Source organism: Chaetodon trifascialis, chromosome 12, assembly GCF_039877785.1.
Source record: "Chaetodon trifascialis isolate fChaTrf1 chromosome 12, fChaTrf1.hap1, whole genome shotgun sequence".
NCBI classification, from domain to species: domain Eukaryota; kingdom Metazoa; phylum Chordata; class Actinopteri; order Chaetodontiformes; family Chaetodontidae; genus Chaetodon; species Chaetodon trifascialis.
In genome coordinates, this window is record NC_092067.1 from 24,538,547 (window position 1) to 24,555,176 (window position 16,630).

At 45.7% G+C, this 16,630-nt stretch overlaps 2 protein-coding genes across 8 annotated transcripts in view; one reads left to right on the top strand and one right to left on the bottom strand.

The window, feature by feature from the left end:
- Nucleotides 1-12,081, bottom strand: part of lrrfip1a (leucine rich repeat (in FLII) interacting protein 1a) — a 35,195-nt gene extending 23,114 nt beyond the window's left edge. The window contains exon 1 of one of the 7 annotated variants that reach the window (XM_070975542.1): nt 11,490-12,081. In XM_070975542.1, the coding sequence (XP_070831643.1) occupies nt 11,490-11,579 (90 nt within the window). In that variant the 5' untranslated portion in view covers nt 11,580-12,081. The remainder of the gene's footprint in view (nt 1-11,489) is intronic. The other 6 variants (XM_070975543.1, XM_070975540.1, XM_070975539.1 and 3 more) reach the window with 6 other exon arrangements.
- Nucleotides 12,082-14,327: 2,246 nt separating this feature from the next.
- Nucleotides 14,328-16,558, top strand: LOC139340377 (ras-related protein Rab-17-like). Its single transcript, XM_070976168.1, has 5 exons — nt 14,328-14,511; nt 15,523-15,674; nt 15,761-15,886; nt 15,989-16,082; nt 16,428-16,558. Exons 1-5 carry the CDS (start codon nt 14,328-14,330, stop codon nt 16,556-16,558), a joined length of 687 nt encoding a protein of 228 aa, XP_070832269.1.
- The last annotated feature ends 72 nt before the right edge of the window (nt 16,559-16,630 follow it).

Sequence of the window (16,630 nt, forward strand, 5' to 3'; positions counted from 1 at the left end):
CCTCTAACTGTGTGGTAGACACTGTGTGGTTGCAGCCTGTTCGCCTCTAGGCGGGGTCACTGCAACCACTCCTATCGTCGCACTAATGCATTTCCCCAGTGTCAGTCATCGTGACCAAGAAACAGGAAAACACAGACAAAGAAGAGACGGACTTCAAAGGAGAGCGCGTTCACGCACACACCATAAGGAAACCTTTGGTCATGAGTCGGTGAAGCCGGCTCACATACGTTTAAAGTCTTTATCGCTGTGTCCTGTTCCAGGGACCGAAGGAATCTTCTCCATCGACAGGACAGAAAACAGATGAATACATGCACATCAGGAGCTAGACTGAGCCAGTTTACCTCCCCTCCATAAACCAGGACAGCATCCCTCACTCGCCTAATCATCCAACACGTGATATTATTATAGCGTATGGTACGAAAACGCATGTGCTCAGTGTTCCTCATCCTCATCCTCAATCCTCATCTGTGGGACTCTTTGCTCTGTCCACATCCTGTGCCGTTCAGCACTTCATGACACAACATCGCGTGAAGCTGCATCTTAGTGCGGTTTGATCACAGGCACGCCGCTCCTGACCACACACCTGAAGCAAGCGGCAGACTTGAGGTCAGTGCAGCAACGCTTTCAGCGTGCAGACGCCCTTTTTGTTCAGCCCTGAAGTCTGCAGGACGACTTACGTAACGGCCATCTGCCTGAATGTGCTCTGAACGGGCGACGGAGGCCTCGATGTTACAACAGCAGGCTCGCTGCTGCATCAGTTGAGATGCTTTCTAGCCTGCAGCGAGCTGTGTGTGCGTGCTTATCACCTCCTGCTTGTGGATGTGTGTGAATGGGTACCAGGAAATGCTCAAAAACAGCGCTGTCCTCACCAAAATGACTAATCAAGCAGGTCACACAAAGCAGAAATAGTTCGCCCGCTGACTGCTTCTGTGTTATTTCCTTGCAGTCGGTCGATGATCGCTCATCGTAATGGGAGTCTTGACATTTGTTCTTTGGCTTTGAGACACACAGAAAACACAGATGGGTGGGCACCACAGAACCACATACAATGCAACACCACACAATACAGAGAGTGCCAGGACATGCACACAATCACACCACATTGAATCAGACTTTCCTGTGAGTGACAACTTATTGGACACGCTGAATTTTCCGGATGCTGTAAACTCCACCCAACGAGAGCCAGCGCATGTAAACAAGCCCGAGACTGAGGAAAAAACTGAGCACCAGAAAGCTTCATTTTAAGCCACTTTGTCCAGAAGTGTCCTAATAGAGAGCACAGCATTTAGTGTAAGGTTCTTAACTGCAGTCAATCTATATGGATCATGAGTTTCGGGCGATTTTTGTGATTTTCTTCTTCTCATAAAGAGGCCTGTGACTGCAGAGGGAGGCGGCAGGGAAAAGTGTCTGTAGAGCCAGAATAACGTCAGCGAAGCTTCTGTTTTACGAGCAGTTAACAAGGCAATGAAGCTTGCTCGGTGAAGGAGAGTGAATTCAGAAGGTGTTCGGTTGTGTTTTTCTGCCTGATAACAAAAACAGGTGTAAGAATATTTCCTTTCTTGACTTTTTGTGAGTTTAGTTTTTTATTCATTAGGCTGACATTTGATAAAATAAAGCCAGTGAAGAGAGAAAAATTCAGATTTAAAGTCAGTTAATCTGACTTCCTGTCTCTCTACATCACATCCACTCCTCTGTCAGCCTCTGCTTTCAGTCTAAGCCCCTGGAAACCCTCTTGAAACTGAGGTGTGAATCATTTCATCATTTTCACATTACTGCCTGCCTCTTTACTGGGCGGAGGCGCTGTGTTTGCTTAAGAGCACGCTCACTTTGAGCAATTAAAACCAGGCTGGTTCCTGTGAAAACAGCCGGACTTGTACAAACAGTCACTCCTCTTTCGGGACGGTGTGTGTTCAGCGTGGATGAAGACGGTAATCTGCACAGCCTGAGGTTCATCACTCCAGCTGGGAGCTCCTGATTTGCCTAAATGTGTCAAACTCCACCCACCTTTGCTACAACTATCAGATCTTCTTTTTAAAAGGTACCTTTATACAGTCAGAAAAATAATGTGTCCATGCATGTTTTACCTATGAGTGAACAGTATCTGCATCTAAATAGGCCAAAAGACAGAATCATACATCTTTTCCCTCCTCGCCTCCTTCACAGCTATTTATAATGACCTACATGGTTTCGGGTTCTATCAAAACTGTTCTAATTCAGCACAATTTCAATAGTGTGACTGTCCTCCTGAGAGCCAGTGAGCTAGTTCATAAAAACGGACGCTCCGACAAGACGTGTTACTCAGACATCACCTCGGAAAGGATTTAAAGGCGAGAGTTTCAGCGAGGGTTCGTTTCAAACATGTTGAGTAAAGGCGGGTTATGTGACACTGCATGTTCTCCTTCCTCTGAGTCCTGACCTGCAGTTTCATCAACCCAGAGCTGTGCCTTAAAGCCAAAATGACGTCTGATTTTACATCACCAAATTACTCTTTTAAACTTCCTTTGAGTTTCCTTTGAATTTCCAATTTCCTGCAAACAAAAACCTGATGTAAAAGTCCCACACAGAGGTTTTAACTGCACTCGTCAGGCCTACGCAGAGCGTGCCACATCCCGACGGCACTGCAGAGGACAGGTCTGGCTTCTATCAGCCCGTTCCCTCGAGTCTGCTGACAGTCCACGAGGACACCGAGCCTTCGAGTGCCACCAGAACCAGATGCCAGCCTGGGCCGAGTCCGTCTGCAGCGAGCTGAATTCCCACGCCCTGAATGCCAGCGTTCAGCGACCAAAATGGACGGGTATTTTAATGACCGTGAGCGCTGACAGGCGGGACAAAGAGAGCACACAGAAATAACCGATGCCTGCTTTAAAACCAGGCGGGACCATTAAGTGGATTCACGCACACAGTTTGCTTATTATCCAGTTGAGGGTTATGATGAGTAGCTGCAGAAAAAAGCTTCCTTCCTCTTAGTAAAAGCTTATAAACCTCCCAGATGTTGCCTAAAAGGGAGTGGCTGCTAACAGCGCGGCCGCATGCATGAGTCAAATGAAAGGACATCTTTTTCTCACAAGGAGCAGAAAGGGATAAATCAAAGCCTCTCTTTCCAAATCCTTCTAAACTGTTTAGAAAATCATTCAACATGTGCTCACAGAGAAAACTACAAACCACGAAAGAGGACTGTAAATTCTGACAAAGCCTTTGGGAAGTGATTAAACACACAGCTAATGTGAATATATCGAGGTCTTGACTGGAGCTGAAGTGCAGAGCAGCTCAGCAGTCGTTAAAAAATGAGATTTACAGTCAAATTACAGCTAACGTTAGCTTTGAGGCTAACACTAACGTCCAAGTTTCAAGTTTTCACTCTTATTTTTTCACTTTTCTTTGGAAAATATCACTCAATTTAAGCATGAATGAAGTTCATTCTTGACTTGGGAAATAGTTGAAAGCTCCAGAAAAAATCTAATTCTGCCAAATAATAAAATATCTATCAATATTTAAGGGGTGTAACATTATTGTGGTTGAGCATGCACCTCGGTTTTAGGGTCAACAGTAGTTTGTTGTCTTACTGTAACAGAAAAAACCCTCGATGGAAATGTCAGCCTGGGGCCTCAAACCCTTGTCTGACATTGATAACTTAGTTTATAGCTAACCTCATAGCTCAGCTGAGGAGGAGGAGGGGTGTGCTGTCCCTTTAAAACTCTGACACCAATATGTGTAAAAGCACCTGCATAGTGCACAGTGTGCACAGACACCTGACACAGACCCAGATCAGTCCAGCCCTGCATGCTCATGAAACACCTTTACCTGCCTCCACTCACACAGCCATGCAACTACACCTCCGGCTCCACCACAAACACATGGAGCAGCTGTGGCGCTCTCAGCACCGCAAGCAAACTGGGTAGCAGATAAATATGCGGGGCTACGTCGGGTCAGGAATAAAACAAACAGAGCTTTGGACGTTTCTAAAAATAAAACGAGGGAGGCAGCTGGATGCAACCAGAAAAGCTGCACTACAACGTCAGCGAAACAGTTTTCCCTGTACTTTAAGTTCTTCTGGAGATACAAACATCTAAATCAAGAGTGATGGACACCAGAAAACCCTCAACCATTCAGACACCAAAGTGAAGAGGCTGTGGGTGTTATTACAACAACACTGTGACGTGCTGTGTACGAGCATCACTGGAGATATTTTAGCTGAGGTTGCCCACATGTTTCCATTTGGTTACACACTGTGGGGCCCTCCTTGCTTTCCCCTGTGGAGGTAATAGGAGGCTTCAGGCAGCGACAGCTTATGTTGCAACTCTCACTGCGACTGATGCATGATGGGAGCGAGCAACACCTCACAGGAAGTTACACAATGTGGCTCCGCGAGCGCCGTGGAAAACAGGAGGCCGGCGGCAGAGAGGAGTCTCTGTGGCATGTTTACTTCCAAAAGATGATTTACGTCCTGGAGCCACATTCAAAGAAACGTTCTTACATGCCTTGCTCACAGGCACGCCGGCAGGGCTGAGTGAAAGGAGATGCGACAGGCTGTGGCTTCAGGGGGAACGACGATAAATAAAGTGATGAATGGTCAAACCCAACACCACCAATCACTGCGCTCCTACACCTTCACGCTGTGAGCGCTCACATCGGCCACATCTGGCCCCTCATTTTTTACAAATCTTAAAAGCTTTCAGGCCTCAAACTGCAGCTCTCGTCTTTCTGTCAGGTGTTAAGTGTGAAGGTTCCTCCTCCAGCCTTAGATGACATCGAGCTCTTCTTACTGAGAGTCACTCCGGACAGAAGCAAACAGATCAGTGTAATGTGATGGACCTTGGACCTTATTCTCAGGGAATAAAGACGGTGGTCTCTGGTCTACGGGCAGATAAGACCCACAGTGAGATCACATCCATGAGAAGACGTCTCCTCTGAGGCGGCTACATCCCCCAGGCTGAGGGGGTCTAAGGGTCGGGAGGAGTGACATGAAGGGAAACCAACAAGGCGATGTAATCCAGACGAACCCAACGTCACAAATGTGACAGAGCTGAAGAGACTGGAGCTCTCAGGCGTCCAATCCTCAAATTGAATTATTGTTATTGACAGCTTCTCCACCTTCAGCGTACCTGATCTGACAGACTGTAATACCTGCGCTCCACCCCCTCCCTCCATCGCTCCCTAAGCTTTGGAAGAAACTCAGCCGTGGTGAATAAACAGGAAGGAGTTCGTGATAACAATCTGCACGGGCGATGATGTCATCAAGAGGAAGCCAACACACACACACAGCCACTTCCTTTTAAGGAGTCGGCCGAGCCGAGCCGAGCTGAAGCCGGCCGTTTGTGTGTATACACAGATCAGGAAATGCACGAGTAATTGTTTGGAGCATTAATGTTTGTGTAAGTACTTCGTGGTGTAATGGGTGTTCACTGGAAAATGTCAGTCTGCTCCAGACAAACATGGCGGCCTGTTGCGAGCGCTTGGATTGGACGGGAACACGCTCGCACATCTTACTGAACTATTATTCACTGGGGATTTTCGCTGTTGGCTGCCGTTGTGCAGATGTGCTGCTCGTCTCCGGCGAGCGCACGAGGGGCTGTGGCTTTCAGCTCGCTCACTGGATGACTGTAAGAATGAACAGGGGATCGTGTGGTGGGCTTCCCCTTCCTCGCCGTCAAGCCCCAGACTAATCCACTCTAAATACTCAATTGTCTTCAACGCGTCGCTGAGCTTCTGACAGCCACCCGGCACAAACCCGCCGACTTAATCCCTAGTTTAGATTGTCTCCTCAAGCTAACGCAGACAAAACAGACCATCAACAAAAACCTGAAGAGTCGCGGCTGACAGAGCGACCCTGACGGAGGATTACGGCTTTGTGAATAGACAAACAGGAATCTTAGAATTCAGATGATTTTGTTTGAGTTAATGTAAGTAGACCAGTATTTAAACACACCACATACTCAACCACCATGGTACAACACACAGATCTGTCCCATTTTCCTTCTAACATCTGGGGAGCAAATTCTGAAATTCGCTAAAGAAATTCTGTGGAAGGTCGATCGTGGATGATGACATCAGCGCCGTCAAGCAGGCTCCAGACATCGCCTGACAGCCTTTTTAAAGAGAAACCATCTGAAAGTGTCCTCCATGTCAAGTCCTCACACTGCAGAGACACGTTTGTCACTGCAAGCTGACTATCACATGATTGATCCAAATTTTGATCAGATGACGACGCTACGCCACCAAAGTTTTTCAATTTATCCAACTTTCATGAGAAATCGTTGTTGAGGTATTTCAAACAGGCAGACCAGCTTCACAGCTCGCATGGCTCCAGTGAGAACAACTGTAGGTCAGACTGTAATAAAAACCTGGTTTTCATGGTTTTTATTCACCTTTAAGTTTAAACAGCTGATCAACACTCAGCCATGAACAATGTAGATGTAAGAGGGGACACTTGCTGAGCACACTCAGGGTCCAAAGGCCCCCCCCCCCCAGAGCAGAACAAATATTAAAACCTTTAACCACACCGTTGGCCATCAGTGTGTACACATTATGAAAGTGAGCTGGCAGCAGTGTTCAGTGCTTCCAGTCACTTCTCTCACGTTAAACCAAGTACAATGATTTCAAAGCTTAATGAGGGATTGTGTTACACCTGAGACTGCACACAGAGCGATCGCTGGCAGGGTTAGACAGAAGAGCAGCTTTAACGTTTGCTTTAAGAGTCAGCGCTATAAGGTCTGATTTTTACAGCTTTTCCTTAAACCAAAAACATTTACAATCAGGCTGCTTCAGAGTATTAGACTGAATGTCCTGCAGAAGCGTCTCTCCAGTCTCTGAGCTGTTGTCCTCATGCGTCACTGCGACTGCTTCAGCTGTTTCAGAGCACTGAGACCAGCGCAGCAGAGCAGACAAAGGCTTCATACAGCGATACAATCCAGCAAAAACAGCTGCAGACTGAACTCCAAATACAGCTCTGTGGGTCTCAACCATGCAGCAGTGTTTTCTATGTAATGTCAACATGCATCAGGAGTGCTGTCGAGTTAAATTTAACATTTACAAGCACGTGCTCTGGAACAAACTCCGCTGGATTTCCTCTGTGACACACAGCATTAGGTGTGATCTTTGGGTGGGATCCAAACTGGAACTCTTTATGAGACCTTTTCAAGAAAGTGACAGTTTGCCTCAGTCCGAATTCCACACTGTTATCATGACCGTGACTTCACTGAGTCAACGTTATCTTATCAATAACTTCAAGTGATACGACCGTTTGCACACGATATAAACTTCTCTTAGATGCAGTATAAACTCTGAAGCCATCAGCTATCGTCTGACTATGGTTTAGCCTCTTGGGGCCGATGGCTAACGTTTTGGTCGTCTGGGGCAACCAATGGATGTCCAAATAATATCTGGGCCAAGACTTCCTCTGACACGCTCTGGTTAAGTCCAATCAGCAGCTTGTATGAAGTTCAAATTTAGCACGAAAGCGTTCACCTGCATGCAACCAGAGCCCCTCAGGCATGTTTGATCAACACTGCTTCGACTGCAAATGGAATTCACAACCGCTCCGATTCAAAGTCTTGTCTCCTGCTTACAGATGAGGATTCATATGCAGGTACGTTACAGGTGGCTGCAAAGCTAGCATCGGTTAAACTGCTAAATCGATTGCTAGTGGGCTTATATCACACTCCAACAGTACTAAGGTCTAATGCTGCGTCATTACTGGAGCAGGGGCTAAAAACATGTGCACCCATTTTAGTGTAAAGACTTCAGGAGAGGGGATTTCACCAATGGGGGTCTGCTACATGTGGAAAATTGCGGGTCTGTGTAGTGAATCATATTGCAGACGCTTCCACTGTTAAAACCCCAAAATCAAGCACAAATGGCCAAATGTAGCTGTGATGTACAGAAGAGCGAAAACACTTAAATCCCCATCCAGCACGTGGGGATTTGATTAATCCTGTTTACCAAATTATCCTCAGAGCTCTCTGATGAACTGGTTGGTAAATAACCAAAACCAAAAGCTGCAGCTGGCTTGCTCAAACCACAGCTGACTGAACATTTACTTTTCCTCAGACCACAAGGCAAGAAAACAAGCCATGAAAGCGACTCCCTGTCAGAAAAGCATGCGGAGCGCACACTCATGCAAACTGCAGCTTTTCTTGCTTATATTCAGAATTCAAGCTGTTGAAGGCGCCTGAGCATTGATTTAGAAGTACTTAAGGTACGTGGCTGTGTTTGCTGGCTGTCACCTGTCAGCCTGTGTCTGGTTTTACTTTAAGTTTTGTCCAGAACTGTTGGCCTTAATCTGCTGATGCCTCTTACTGACACTGAATCTTGTATCTCTGTGAGACTTTGGCACAGTGAACATGCTAACATGCTAACAATGACAATGCTAACATGCTGATGTTTTCGGGTAGAATGTCTCCCATGTTCACCAACTTAGTTTAGCATGTTGCGAGCTAACATTTGCTAATTAGAACGATAAACAAGATAAGTGAAGCGAGAATTTATTCTGAATTTTGACCCAATGAGGGTGCGACATTAAAGAGGGTCACTGCAGCGATCGCAGTTCAACCTGAGGGGAAAATGAACGGCTGTGCTCAGTTCAAAACGTATGTGATGTCTGCTCCAGTGTCCCAGTAAGCCATGACAGCGTGACAGTGAGCTGGCGTCCACATCCCTGAAACTGAGGCAGCTAAATGGAACGGAGCCACCACTCAATCCATCATTTACACCTGTAATCTTCCCACTGCGACGCCTCAAAATAGTCCATGAAGAAGTCTGGTGACCAGGTCCAATCAGCCTGAATAACACACACACGCACACATACACGCACGCACGCACGCACCTGTCTGAAATACATCATTAGGCTAAAAGCTCTTGCAGGTCCTTTCTTGAATATTACTCTTTTCTTTTTGTTCCACGGTGCAGTTTAATATTTATAGTGAGCTTAATTCTGTGTGGAATCAGATTAGAAATCACGTCCCTTCATGCCTCCATTCATCACAAACTGGATTTAAGGCAGTGGAATAACATGATGAAATGTTTGGATTTGTGGACGACGTGTAACGGCGCACAGTGACTCAGACGACCTCCATTAAACTCCAGCCTTCATTTTTAGAACGTAATTAAAATGTTTGCTGGTTCACGTCACCGCTCTTGTGCAAATTATATCTGAGAGAAATAATCATGAATATTCCATGATGACCGCTGCAGTTTAAATGCAGTAACACAAGTAATAGAAGCCCTGCACGGGTCAGCTGGAGCACGCCGGCGTCACGCTACAGATTAATGTTTACAGCTGGATTGAAGTTGTTTCGGTCGGGAACCATCTTCCTAAAGTCCGGGATTCCCAACACTCTGGTATTTCATGCTAACGTTCTTTGCTGCTGTGTGGTCTTCTCCCATTTGGTCCACGCTAAGTCAAGTCTACAACCCCGTCTGAACCCTGTGACACAATGGAGGAACGAACGGCGGTGGCGTGATGCTGATGGACCGAAAACAGCATCTCCAACCTTCTGCCCAACAATTCCACGCTGTGTCCATGTTTCCGTGCTGGTGGGACGGCCAGGTGGTCAACCACAGCCCTCCTCCTCCTCCGTCCCCATCCCCCACCCACAGACCCATCTAAAACTGGGGGTGCAGCAACAGCTGATCATCCAGGAGGGTCTATTTTTAAAACTCTTCTGCAGAACGGGCCAACTCATCAGGGCTGACATACCATCCTGTCAGAGGACTGCCAGCGAGGGACGTGACCCCTCTGCTGCTTAAAGGCGCAGACTTTCTCTCGGCGTGACAGAAAACAGGCCACAAATGTCGTTATAAGAAACATGATTAATCAGCAGAGGATCTCCTGTTTGGATGTGTGCGAGTGACTGTGTGCATGAGCTCTGCCGGGTAACAGCGCTGCCACTGCAAATAGACTCCAACATGAAACGATTAGCAGCTCCAGGAATGTGCAACCTCAGATACACTCCTGCAGCGTAAATAACCGGCTAAGAGAAGATAATATTCAGTCAAACCTCTGCAGGCTCGGCAACAGAACGAGGGCCTGTCGGTTCAGGGTGGCATGCAAATGTGCTGAAACATCCGGGTTGGTTAGCACAGACCCGACTTCCTCCCAACTGAACAAAGTGAGCCAAAGCCGCCCTGAATTTGGGCGGCTGTGATGGCGCCATTCAGGTTTTGACGCTCGCTGTGAGAGAAAGTGTTTCTGCTGGGACGGGTTCTTCATAACGGTGCATTTCAGGCTTTTTGCTGTGATGTTAAACTCAAATATTGATTTTCTGCCTGTGTTTCACACCTCAAAGGCGGCAGCGTAGACAAAAGCGTGCAGGGTATCACACTTCAAACAGGGCTGCTTAAACCCTGAAGATGCACGACTCCATTATCCCTCACACAAAACATTCATTTATCCTCCCCTAGACTCGTCGTCATAAAGAGATTAGAAACCTTGAAACGGTGTAAACCTGTCACAGCACGACTCCAGCGCCTATAAAAGACAACTACAAGAGGCCGCTGCCAACTGCAGTGATGCATTATTGAGGGGTGGCCCGATGATCCCTGCAGGTTAGCACATGAAAGGCGGATTCTCTGGCACAGTGAGACATTTGAATCAGCTGCTGGTCACAAAAACCAGGACGACCGCAGGACTGTGCTCCACGCAGCACAGACAGGACTTTCTACAAGGGCTGAGCTGAATGTGTTTACGCTGCGGTTTAGACAACTTTATCACATTTGGTTGACTGACTTCAGTTCATTAATACATCAGCCAATAGTTTTCCTTCTAAGATATTGCGCAGTTGAGTCACCACAGAGAAGATGAACAGCCCTGCAGCCATTAAAACCCACATTTAAATGTTAGTTTCTTTGCACAATTTATAAATAACTAGTTTAATTATCATGTTATGGTGACATAACTGGGATGCACCATTCTGGTGTTCAGCTCAGTTGCCTTGCAGACATATTTTTATGCTCCTGTAAAAAACAAAACTTCTTCAGCTTTTAAATTAAATGCTTTTCTACAGACCGGCTCTCAACTGTTGGACCAAGCAGAGGACACAGAAGGCAACAATTACATGTTTTACCACCATCATGTATAATTTTCGTACTATTGGCATAAGAGGAACCAGCTCTTGTCTGGAAGTTAGGAAATCAGTGGGAAAACTTTGTTTCAGGAAATGAACAGCACTGATGGCAGCGTTGATCTGCTGCCTGTGGTATGGACAGTGTAAGCATTAAAGGCAGTGTGAAATTAAGAGTTTAAGTGGGAACAATGTCGGGCTTTTTCTGTCTTCTCTTTCCATCAGGAGGTAAAACTCTGGTTAAATTGTGATTTTGGGCTTAAAAATAGAAGTTTGTCCCTGCAGCAGCTGTCAGCTTCTCCACCTCCGCAGGCAGTATGTAGGTTTTGGGGTCATATGTTTGTTACACGGGGGGCTGAGGAGGTGAAGAAGTCCCTCATCTGAGACTGAAAGAAAGGATTTTATTCATCGTCTGACAAAGTCTCCGCTCACCTCTCTCGCTATGAGATTTAGGGCATCGTCCTCTGCCGTCGATCGCTCCTTCTTGGTGGATCTTTTTCGTCCGGTGCCCTGAGTCCCCATGTTTCCTCAAACACTCATCCACTCTCGGCCGTTAAAGTCAGTTCGCGGTCCGGCAGTTAGCTCGCGGGTCTCATGTGCCGCTAAAACGTTAAAGTTAAAGACGAGGAGGTAAAAACGAACCGTGTCCGGTGGCGCTCACAGCATGGGTCATTGTCTTATATCCGTTTTTCACGCTTCTTCCTGTGTTTCTGTAACGACGCACCAACTCGCGACGAACTGATTCAAACTGTCGGTGACCCCACGTGCGCCTCTGATGCGTTTACTGGCAAACTCGGAACCGTTCACCGCAGCTTCGAACTGTCCATTTAAACCGCGTCCGTGGCCGTCTGTCATTCATGAAAGTAAAACGAACACCGACATAAAAAAAAACATTAAATGTAGTTAAACTACGCTTATTAAAACATTTTCAGCCGCCTAATGTTAATCTAGCAGCAGGTCGGCTCCTCCAGCGGACGGATCAGACTCAGATCTGTCAGACTGACGAACTTCAAAGACTGCACTCAATCACGCTGCCTTCACGTGGTGTCGGAAATATGACAGACATTGAAACGCTCGAAATTTTGGCAAGTCAGAGGGCATATTTGAACCTGAATAAGTAGTGGGAAGGAAATAAATAAGACCCCTTCAGGAAAAAATAAAAGTACTACGAGTAGCAATACAACACTGAAAATACTCACTTAATACTCGATACTCAAAATACTCATTACAAGTAAAAGTCCTGCAGGCCTATTGGAAATGTTATTTGAGTAAAAGTAGTAGTCAAGTATAATCAGGAACGTTTACTTCAAGTATTAATAGTAAAAGTACTTTAAACTGAAAGATGTCCCCTTGTACTGTTACACTATTACATGTAGTATCATTAGAATAAGGTTTATTCTGTTGTCATTGGTTAAAGAGAAGCTTATTTTTTAACTCTTTTCTTTAGGACTGAGGCTAATCATTATGGATTAGTCTGCTGAGCATTTTGTCAGTTGATCGATTGATTGTTTGGTTTGTAAAAATTCAGAGTTTTTCAGATTTTAGAGGCTAAAGTGACTCTTCAACAATGACTTGTCGAACCAATTGTCCAAATTTCAAAATGATGAATAATAAAAAAAAAACATAATATAAAGGAAACCGCCAAAATGAGAAGCAGGAGGTTAATGATTAATCAACTAATCATAAAAAAATGTTTTCCTATGACACTGCTTCAGACCTCAGTCGGAGCGCGGCGTTCACGCAGGGTACGTGAATGCAGCACGAACCTCCGCCGGGGGCTCCATACATGTTCAGCTTCAGTTTCAGGCCCAAACCGCAGCTCCTGCAGGGGCTATCGCACTCTCTCACACCCCCTCTGCTATTTTTACTGATGACCGGCGGCCTCTGAACACAGTCTGGACTTTCTTAAAGAGACATGACCTCAGTCTGAATGGGCACAATGTACATCCCATAATGTTGATGTAATGGTCCAGCACACTGTGTCTGAGATAACTGATGGTGACCTCACTCGATGCTTTTTATATAGTGTGGCATCACAGTTTTATCATGTGGAACTTTTATTTGTTCATTGATTCAATAGAGCCATTTTAATTAAATTAAGGCTGAATTACACACTTAAAACAGTCCTGTGCATCACTTCACGGCCTCGTGGTCAAAAGTGTGTCAGACTGAGAACTTAATGTGGGTGAAAGGCTGATGTGCACATGTGTTATACTTATATTGTCATTTTCCTTATGGGAGAAACTGAGACATAAGATGCATCATATGGGAGCCTCGAAAGCATCTCATCATCCATTTATAAGACACTTGGACTTCAGCATCTGAAGACATCCCCCTATATTTTCTATACATATGTGGTAATTAGAATATGGTTTCTAATTAATATGGTTGATTGTCTTATTCAGAAATAATGCAGATGTGGTTTTCTGCAAGTAACCACTGAAATTAAAATGTGGTGATAGTTCACAAAGAATATCAAAGGATGGATTTAACAGACACGTGCTCACAGACTGTGAAGGCAGACACTTTAGTATGACTACAAGGCGGTAATATATGCAATGGCGCCCTCCTGTGTTGACACGGTGTCATGAAATCAGGTGCACAGGAAGAACTGTGCAGAACCTGTGCAGTCTTTGACACGCATATACAACCAAAGGGGACATTTCTGTGTCTAATCTCTGATGACTGATTCAGGCAGTTAATACTGAAAGTCTGCTGTGTGAAGTGGAAGAAAAATACACAATTGCATTAGAAAGAAACCGAACACAATTTTTTGTGTCTGACAAGTTCAACTGAAAGAGCAGAGTGGAAGTGAAACAACACCGAACTTTGGAAATCGTCCAGCATTTCCCATAAACCCTTTGGTTTCTGTTTACACACCTTAAAAAACCCAAATCCTCTTCACCACGAACACAACTCGTGCTCCAACACTTGTGTGAGGTCTAATCAGCTAAAGCTGAGAGTTCAAGTGCTGCTCACTAATAACTGGCTGGAGGTTTTATGGCTCGGCTGCGTACAAGGAAGTGAAATCAAGTTGCTGCTCTCTGACATGTTCAGACGGGGCTTTGGTTTTACTTTTACTTCTGTAAAACCAGGTGAAGCTGGTGCATCTGCAGACTCTGACAGCAAAGAAGACATTTAAAGACGGTTTGGAGAAGCTGCTGCTTCTGAACAGGCAGAAGGCTGACTGCAGGATCAGGACTTGAGGACCTTCTTGGGCTGTCCTGTCCACCTGCATCCTCTCACTCTCTGGATTAAAGGGAACCTTTGATGGGGGAAAATCTCCCGAGCGTGGCAGGAGGAGCTCCACAGCCCCACAGAGACACTTTGTGCAGACCGGTGCGGACCCTAAGGGTTAAGATGGTGCTTCTGGGAGGTTCTGGTGTGGGGAAGTCCAGCCTGGCTCTGAGATTCAGCAAAGATGAGTTCAGGAGCACATCGCCGACTGTAGGCTGTGAGTGCACGACACCGGGAGCTTTGGAGAGCAGTGATGACACATCAGAGTGAATTTTCTCAACTCTGAAGTTTAGCATGAAGACTGGAAACAGAGGAGACGCCCAGCTCAAACTGTAGTATACGTTAGTGTACTAGAAGTACAATTCAAGTATATAAAAGTCAATTAATTTAAAGTGTGTTTGACGGATACTTTTAGAAAGTGTACTTCTAAACAGATGTCAATTAGTTCAACTCTGAATATACTAATTCTGCAATACTTTAAGTGTTCTTTCAAAGTACTTATGAAAAGTGTACTCCACTTTAAGTGTATTAAAAATTTTACTTAAGAGTACTAAATTCCAATAATAGGAGAAAAGTGTATTTATGGATAGTGTGCTTATGTTCAAGTCCTTTGTAAAACACTATTAGCATGCTTACTTAAAATGTGCTTTAATTTCAGTATATTTAAGCATATTTCAAACACACTGGTGATAACAGTTGTACCACGAGTGTGTTTTGAATGAATCCTGGTTGTACTTTTGAGTTGATATACTATTTACACTTCAAGTATACTCAAGTATTACTCAAGTGGTACTCCAGGGGTAATTGAGTACACTTAGGAACATTTGAAGGTGCCAAAAATAGCACAAAGTGTACTTAGTGCATTCTTCAAAAAGTATAATTGAAGTATTTTTTCACCTGGGCGGTGAGTGTTAATAAAACTTTGCCTACTAGCATCTTTAAATTTAACAAATCAACAGGATCTTTAATCCATGTGCAGAGACAGGAAGTGGTTTACAGGTTTGTGTTGATCTGGCATGTTAGCTAACGAGCTTTATTACTGCTAGCAGGCCCATTCTTCAGCCCTGAAAAGAACCAGGCTAGCTGTTCCCCTTGTTTCCAGTCTTTATGCTAAGCTAGGCTAATGTCTCCTGGCTGTGGCTTCACAGGCTTAACGCTCATGCAGGAGAGGAGCATCGACCTTCTCGTCTAATCTCACCTGGCGTCACTGTGCTGTCTGCTCCCTCAGGTGCTTACCTGACCCGGGTGGTCCATCTGAGTAACGTGACTCTTCGCTTTGAGATGTGGGACACGGCGGGGCAGGAAAAATACCACAGCGTCACCCCGCTTTACTACAGAGGAGCCCACACTGCACTCCTGGTCTATGATATCAGCAAAAGGGTAACAGGAGCAGACACCTGACTGTGGATTACCTGGCTTGTCTTGGCTGGTGTGCACCTGTAACCTGTGCGCTTGTGTCACTACAGGAAACGTTCATCAGGGCTCAGGTGTGGCTCAAAGAGCTTGAGAAACAGTGCACACCAGGATCTACTGTCATATGGTTGGTAGGCAACAAGGGAGACCTGGCAGAGGAGCGACAAGTCTCAGTGCAGGTAGGACTGCAGGAAACCACCTTCCTTCAAACCTTTTGTAGAGCTTTAGTGTAGGTTTTAATCTATGAGATGCAGTCTTATGTTTCTTACGTCGTCCTGCAGGAAGGACAGAGCCTGGCCAATGAGAGAGGCTTATTCTTTTCAGAGACGTCAGCGCTGTCGGGGGATCAAGTCAGCGAGCTGCTGATGGCTGTCGGTAAGTGAAGGTGTTCTGGGAGCTTTGTTACCTGAGTTCAGCCTCACAGGTGCGCTCCTGGGCTGTGTTTTCTTCAACCAATCAGGTGAGGTTAGGATGAGGTTTAGGATTGTTGTTGGGTCTCTTGTTCTTATGAGGAGAAGCTGGTTTTATACACAGTCTGGAAAGAGCATCCGCCCGGTGGTCTAAACCCCGGGAAAGTCCACTGATGCACCACTAGAGAGCATTAGACACCAACATGAGGAGCAAATGCATTTATATGAAAACAGCTTAAACTCCCGGCATGTAAAATATGTCCATGTTCCTGTGTAACGCGATGTCTTTGGTGACAGAGCTCTGATTCAGCCCACAGAGTGTACGAGTGCGTTGGAGCGCAGCAGGGAGGTCTGTCAGAGTGGCAGGACATGCCGCTGGTGGACCTGCGACGGCGACACAAATTCAACCCTTTGGCCTCGTGCTGCAAAGCCGGGCCCTAACCTGTGTGAGGGTCCATCTGCCCGTCCTCGTTTGTCCGTCTGTCAACACAAAAACTGGATAAAGGCTTACAT

Bases quoted from the DNA above. Each gene is read 5' to 3' on its own strand.
- LOC139340377 (XM_070976168.1), top strand. From the start codon at position 14,328: ATGGGGGAAAATCTCCCGAGCGTGGCAGGAGGAGCTCCACAGCCCCAC. The intron at 15,675-15,760 runs GTAACAGGAGCA...GTGTCACTACAG, and splicing joins TCTATGATATCAGCAAAAGG to GAAACGTTCATCAGGGCTCA. The intron at 16,083-16,427 runs GTAAGTGAAGGT...GCTCTGATTCAG, and splicing joins CGAGCTGCTGATGGCTGTCG to CCCACAGAGTGTACGAGTGC.